The 7,573-nt window shown below is 39.6% G+C and overlaps 1 protein-coding gene across 1 annotated transcript; it reads right to left on the bottom strand.

Moving 5' to 3' along the window:
- Nucleotides 1-733: 733 nt before the first annotated feature.
- LOC139419441 (solute carrier family 22 member 5) lies at nucleotides 734-6,751 on the bottom strand. The gene is made up of 10 exons (XM_071169389.1): nucleotides 6,359-6,751; nucleotides 5,864-5,967; nucleotides 5,422-5,576; nucleotides 4,664-4,835; nucleotides 4,401-4,527; nucleotides 3,690-3,787; nucleotides 3,228-3,442; nucleotides 2,236-2,418; nucleotides 924-1,059; nucleotides 734-818 (listed from the first exon to the last, which is right to left on the bottom strand). Exons 1-10 carry the CDS (start codon nucleotides 6,749-6,751, stop codon nucleotides 734-736), a joined length of 1,668 nt encoding a protein of 555 aa, XP_071025490.1.
- Nucleotides 6,752-7,573: the final 822 nt, after the last annotated feature.

Raw genomic sequence — 7,573 nt, 5'->3', positions numbered from 1 at the left:
GGATTTTTTGCGGTACTCACCACTAGAATGAGAAAGATACCTCATTATTAGTTCACCAGCAATGCTAATAGAAATCATTATTGGCCATGTGCCACAGCAAAACAATACATAAAAAACACATTATTTCAAACAAAAATTCCTAACCTTCTAACCTACAAACACCATATTCTGTACAGCGGTCTAACTCAGAGCAAAAAAACAAGCAAGTCTAACCAATTCTTTTCTGAACAGCCTTTTCCAGTGCAAAAAGTTACCCAAAGTAAAGGTAAGAATATACTGTAAATAGGCAGGATGGCCCTAATCAAAACTCATTTAGAATACTTCAGCTCTCTCTTGCATCATGTGCAACACATTGTTACATTGTTTACTTTACATCCAAGTCAATATTCTCAGCTTTACCAAGGACATCATAAAAAAATAAGCTTTGAGATAAATCTCGCTGCAACCGTTGTGGGTAATACAGTATTGTTGCTGTATTTTTACAGTTATACATTGCTATTTGCTGACAGAAAATGGAACCCCTGTTCCATCAGGAATCCTCACACTTACACAGTACAAGCATTTCCATAACCATGTCACCTCAGAATAGGTAGCTTGTACTGTGGTACAGTCCTGCGTTGCAGCATCTGGTGCCCCACACATTACGTCTACATTATCATAGAGCGTATCCTGCTTTGCACAGTTTTGTTGAGTCATATTAAGGAGAGCTGATTGGGCAATTCAGGGTTTCTTATCAGAGTTTGACCTCATTTAATATTGCTGGGGTATCTCCTCCTTTCTTCAGGATATTGGCATTCCGTGGCTCTTTTCTGCACAAACTGTGAAGATATTAAAGTTGGATTTAAAATTCATATTTGTTATTATCATAAAATACATTTAATTGAAATGAACATTCCAATGCTGTATTTCAGAGTAGGGCATACCCTTTGCATTGCTGCATATGCTCTACAGTCTCTGGTAGCTCTTTGCGGAATGTCTCAGGCAGGAAGAGGTTCACAGCGGACGAGGTGACTGTCAGACTTCCCATTATAATGTAGGGGAGGTACTTGTTAATGCTCCCTGTGAACACCAAAGAACATTGTCCATGAAGACAGAGAGACCTTATTAACTGATGAACATGATTTTGGGTACAATGAATGCATGGATGACGTGCAATGAAAATGTAATGGGGTTTGTATTCTGTAAGTATCCAATTGTGTATACAGTGCATTTGGAGAGTATTCAGACCCTTTGACTTTTTCCAAATTTTGTTACATTACAGCCTTATTCTAAAATGTATTAAATATGTTTTTTCCTCATCAATCTTCACACAATACCCCATAATGACAAAGCAAAAACTGTTTTGGTCTTGGTTTCGTCAGACCAGAGAATCTTGTTTATCAAGGTCTGAGAGCACCTTTAGTTGCCTGATGACAAACTCCAAGTGGGCTGTCATGTGCCTTTTACTGAGAAGTGGCTTCCATCTGGCCACTCTACCAAAATACCTGATTGGTAGAGAGCTACAGAGATGATTGTCCTTCTGAAAAGTTCTCCCATCTCCACAGAGGAACTCTGGAGCTCTGTCAGAGTGATCATCGTGTTCTTGGTCACCTCCCTGACCAAGGCCCTTCTCACCCGATTGCTCAGTTTGCCCGGGCAGCCAACTCTAGTAAGAGTCTTGGTGGTTCCAAACTTCTTTCATTTAAGAATGATGGAGACCACAATGTTCTTGGGGAACTTCAGTGCTGCAGAAATGTTTTGGTACTCTTCCCCAGATCTGTGCTCCGACACAATCCTGTCTCGGAGCTCTACGGATAATTCCTTCGACCTCATGGCTTAGTTTTTGCTCTGACATGCGCTGCCAACCTGTGGGACCTTATATAGACAGGTGTGTGCCTTTCCAAATCATGTCCAATCAATTGAATTTACCACAGGTGGACTCCAATCAAGTTGTAGAAACATCTTAAGGACAATCAATCAATCAAATCAACAGGATGCACCTGATCTCAATTTTGAGTTTCATAGCAAAGGGTCTGAATACTTATGTAAATAAGGTATTTCTGTTTTTTACTTTTAATACATTTGCAAAAAAAATATTTTTGCTTTGTCATTATGGGGTATTGTGTGTAGATTGATGAGGAAAAACATTAATTTAATCCATTTTAGATTAAGGCTGTAACGTAACAAAATGTGGAAAAAGTAAAGGGGTCTGAATACTTTCCAAATGCACTGTATAAACACTAGGTGTGATTGTACCTAGGTAGATGACGTATGGGGCTGCAATAGTCCCGATCCGAGCAGCTGAAGAACAGACCCCGACGCCAGCACTCCTGACAACAGTAGGGTAGATCTCTGCGGTGTAGATGTAGACCACGGTGAACGACATTGTGAAGGCAAACTTCCCAACCATCTCCACAGCTATAGCAACACCTTGCAGATCTACAGGACAGAGAAAGACATTGAGATACATGTGAGCATACAAGCTTTTTTCAGAGTGTGATTGACCTACGTATTCACCCAGTGCTCAGCAGATCTTCCCCATTCTCTGTATGAGGTTGGCGTGCCCTGGGAAGAGGGGAGGGGTGAATGTGCATGTAGTTCAAATTCCAGTAGTAGCAGTTCTGGTAGCGAATCATAAGTTGCTCAAGCGTGCCCATTTCGCCAAGATCCGCTCTCCTTCTCCCTGGGCATGCCCTTCTTAACTTTTATGCTTCTGTTTGTGAACTTGTTGATAGGATTGTTAATATTGCATTGTAACTTGTTGTGAGGGATCACTGCAGGACTTAGGAGTGCTGTAGGAGCGCTGACGCTGAAGATGCTAACTGTTGTGTATGGAGCTCTCCGTTTTCAACCTTGAATATTGATTGAATCATTCAGGCTATGTGAGGCTATTAAATACATCAATAAAACAAGCTGTACATTGGAGTCTCTGTTTGCTCATTTCCATGCTTTACACAGAATGTATTGAACCTGTGTGCTTATTAGTAATATTGTTTTTCATCACAGGACCTCACCTCTATAAATAAGGTGGCAAAGTTCTGCATCACAGTTCTGCGGTCACATTTTTGTTTGTTGATTTACAATTATTACAATTAAAACACTATATCTGTAGAAATAAATATCTAACTTGATTACCAAGTAGTCACGTAGGTAATCAATTAAGTTATTTTTGATTATCTCTAATTGTCTAGCGATTTGATCTTATATAACATTATACAATTTTAAACAATCAAAATTCAAAGTCTTACTCTCAGGGATGAGTTGGATCATGAAAAGCATTCCTCCTCCTATTAAGAGGAAAGATGACAGTAGGGGTCTTCTCTGACAGTTCCTGAGGAGCACTGTAGATACTACATATGCTGGGACTTCAGTAAGAGCTGATAAGAAACAATTTAGATAAGGATCTCCACTCAGATTGGATGTGTTTAGCGAGAGTCCATAATATCCCATGTTTACTGCCATCCTGAAAAGACACAACACAGATGGCTTGAATGAAACTCAAAACTATCAAGTAAACACCAGTTTATTCATTACAAATTATTGTCTGTAATATAGTGTGTGTGTGTGTGTGTGTGTGTGTGTGTGTGTGTGTGTGTGTGTGTGTGTGTGTGTGTGTGTGTCAAAGTGCTTCAAACCAAAACATTATGCTATAACCTAATATGATATAAATCCAATCTATTATTATTATTATTTCTGATAATAACACTCACCATAAAAACAAACACATCAATGTAACACATCTGATGTTGCTGGTTCTCAGAACGTCAATCATGCTATATTTGTTTTTCGGTGCAGATGCCACGTCCAACTGTTGAAATGATGAAATAAGCATCCATTAAGTACAATAATGAGCCTTGTTTATACCTTGTTCTAATATGTGCCCTGATCTTGTCCACATTCTGATTGTGCCCATATTTTCAGACATGCGTCTACACATGGTATTACAATGTGTCTCTTATCCATCCACTATGTCTGCAATATGACCAGATTTCCTGGTCCCTTACTGTATGCAAGTTATTTGACAGGTATTCTTAATATAATAAAATAATATTTATTTTGACACATTGATGCCATAAGTCAATGGTGGCACCTGTCAATGATTTTAGAGGGAGGCTATATCGATGATTTAAATGGTTTCCGTGTCCAGATCTGTCTACACTTGTAAGACATCCAGACACAATGTGTCCCTGACTACCTCTGGAGGTGGTAAGGAAGATCTAATCACAATCAGATCACAATATGTCCTTTGATTGTCTACACCTGTCTAAAAATGTTGACACAATAAAGATCGGGACAAAGGATACATGTTAGCACCAGGTATAAACAGGCTACAGAGATGCTCTTTGGGCCATGTTGTTTCTTTCTTATAAGCTGAATTACTGAACTATATTTATTTCACAAACACAAATGGTGAAACTGACCTCAGTGTCTTTAAAGATGACCTCTGGTGCTGTGACTCTGTTTCTCTTGGCAGCGTCTCTCAGTATGGCCTCAGCCTCCTCTACTCTTCCCTGAGAGTATAGCCAACGTGGAGACTCTGGGATGAACCTGACATAGACAGTGTTTATAGTGAGGTGAGTAATAGTGCTTGTATTTTTATGGTGTTATAGTTTTGGTTAAATTGTATAAATACTTCTTTAGACATACAGAAGATTAAAACATACTATTTTTACTGAGAACATACCACCACAATGGGATATACACTACGGACACACTGGACAGGATTATGAGAAGTGTTCTCCATTCCCTCATTGCGTAAGCGATCCAGGGCAGTGTCATGTAGCCGATACAGTAGTGCAGAAAAGCCCCCAGAGTAGTGAAAACTTCACGCATGGACTTACTCAACACCTCTGTTCCTGTTGAAGAGAATTTATATGAAATTATTATTTAGATGTTTTTTAAATGTCTGCTGAGATCAAGTTTAGTCTATGATTGAGCAAAACAATTGAACCAAAAATGATCCCATCTTTGGCCTCTTTTAAAAGTAAATAGTCATAGATTAGGTCCTAGTGTAAACAATAGTTGATTTGTCAAGGGGTACAACAAGGACGTCCACTCTCTCCTCTGTTGTTCAATTTCTAAACCTTAATCAGATATTTAGCCTTGTTAGAGTAGTCCTTCTATTCCACAAAAATAAATAGGCTAATAAACAAATGAACAGGGCATAAACAGGCACGTATGGTTTTACTCCAAATACGGTATATGTAATCTGAGATTTCTACAGGCTGTCATTTGTTATATGAATATTACTTGACACAAAGTCCAACGAATTTCAAATGATACCTGGGCGTTATGGCATGTACTTTATGGGCAGCTAATTCAAGTTGACTGTGGTCTGTATTTATGATCATGGTCACCGTTACATTGCTACAAGTTATTCAATGAATTTCATAGAATATAACAGTTTGTGTTTGTATAAAATGAGTTAATGTCAATGCTTACCCAGTACAAATGCACTGATATAGAGGGATATCTGAGAGGCCCCAACAAACGTGAACATAATGCAGAAAACCTCCCATGAGGGAGAGAAGGCCTGAATGAGCACAGAGACCAACTGGGCAAAAAGAGAGACGAAAATAACTTTCTTCCTCCCAAACCTAAGTGGAAAATAAAATAATGTTAAATAAAAACAAACATTTCATAGAGAAAAACAATTAAAAAAATGTATGACATAATCAATCCGGTTACCAGTTACGAATGATCAGGTTACCAGTTTTGATTGAATAGGGTTGTCGATGTAAGACAAGTCTATGATTTGACAGCAGAGGGCGCTACAATCATAGGACAGCAGTTTAGTCGGCAGAGTTAACAGATAATGTATGACTTTCCACATGCAATCTACAGGTAGAGGACGGAACACAGTGATTGCAGGGAGAAACAGTACCTGTCAGAAAGCTGTCCAGACAACAGGGATCCAATCAGGAAACCCACAAAAAGAGTCGACGAGGCAAAAGGAGTTTTCCACTCATTGTCACATACAAGGTCCCACTGCAGGAAAACAAACCCATTATTCCTGAAGTGACAGCACCTGTGGCAGCCGAAGGCTCTAGTAACAAACCCATGCTGAAAAACAACATTTAATTTGCCCCAAAAGTGTAAGAGAAGGACAGGAGCTGGGGATGTTGCACATTTTCACTGATGCCAATGGAAGTTTCAGGCAATTACCAAAGCCGTTAACACCTCCCCAGTGACGTTGATCACTCAACAATTCCCAATACTGTAATTCCAAATCAAATATCAGTGGCATGCATGTTTGATTAGATACTCATGATTCTGGTAATTATCTAAGCAAGAAACATACTAGGTGTAGTACTACCAATTCACTACTTCATGGCCAAATGTTTGTGACACATGACTGCCCTGGGCAACATATACTCACCTCAGTGACTATGGTGGACTGGTATATATCTTTGCTGTAGCTCCATCCATCCACACAGTACTCCTGCTCCACCTCAGTGAGGTTGACGTCCAGGCCGGGGATGTAGCCCAGAGCAGACAGGTTTCTGACCACATCCAGTCTGTATCTGCTGCACTTGCTCTCCTTCTCCTGTCCATTCACCACCTCTATGGGAATGATGGCCTTCCTCCATGCCTCGCTCAGGTTGCCCGAGTCTGGGATAAAGCAGTGGTGTAGGGGAGTTGCTCCAACAAATACAATGAACAGACCAAAGAATCCAGTGGAGATGAAAAGTGTGTTCAGAAGAAAGAAAGTCCTATAGAAATAAGGTCCTTTCTGACCCAGGAAGGCAGTAACGTCATCATAATCTCCCATTCTTATGGCAGTGAGAGGAAAAGTGGAGCACCTGAAACGGTTTGATACGTGTGTCTCAGATATGTGGAGGGTAGTGAAGAGTTAAGTTCTCTTCTAGCAAATGCTCAACAGGACAGAATTACAACTTCCTAGCTGCAGTATACAGACATGGGTAAGTCCAGGGCCCCTTAACAACAAGCCACAGAGCACAGCTGTTCAATTCCCCCCGTCCCAGAGAGTTGATCCCAGTGTTAATCCTCAGCAGGGAACGGTTGTATCCACCTTTCTCTGTTCAAAAAATGGTAGAGAACATAACCTGTTAAACATCAGTGAAAGACTTCTAACTCATATTTCTGATTGAGCTGAAATATATATTTGATCATCAAAGACATACTGACCATATTAAAGTGGCAGTTCAGTTAAATATTAGATGTTTAATGAGGTCGAAATAACAGTGAAATTGTGAAAATTATGATAATGCCCTTTTTGTGTAAGAGCTGTTTGGGAAAAAATGCCTGGAATTTCAGAGTTTTTGGCCCAGATCATGACAATCTGATCTGGTCATTCTGATTATTATTCATATTTTATTTGCATATGTATCCTCCTACTTTGATGGGGTAAGTGGGGTAGGCCCTAGTGCAGGGGTGTCAAACTCATTCCATGGAGGCTCTAGGTGATTCTATCCGCCACTCAAGGCTGTGTATATAAATATATTTTAAATGTGTATTGATAAGTCTACATGATCAGACTGATTTGACCATTTCAATGGCAAAGGAGGCTCGTGGAAATAAATGATGAAACATATATTTGGAGTTATTTTCATTAAATTAACAAACACGGTGA

This window comes from Oncorhynchus clarkii, chromosome 10 (genome assembly GCF_045791955.1).
Source record: "Oncorhynchus clarkii lewisi isolate Uvic-CL-2024 chromosome 10, UVic_Ocla_1.0, whole genome shotgun sequence".
In the NCBI taxonomy this organism is placed as follows: Eukaryota; Metazoa; Chordata; class Actinopteri; order Salmoniformes; family Salmonidae; genus Oncorhynchus; species Oncorhynchus clarkii.
The sequence above is the reverse complement of the archived record's forward strand: the minus strand, read 5'-3'. Positions and strand labels throughout refer to the sequence as shown.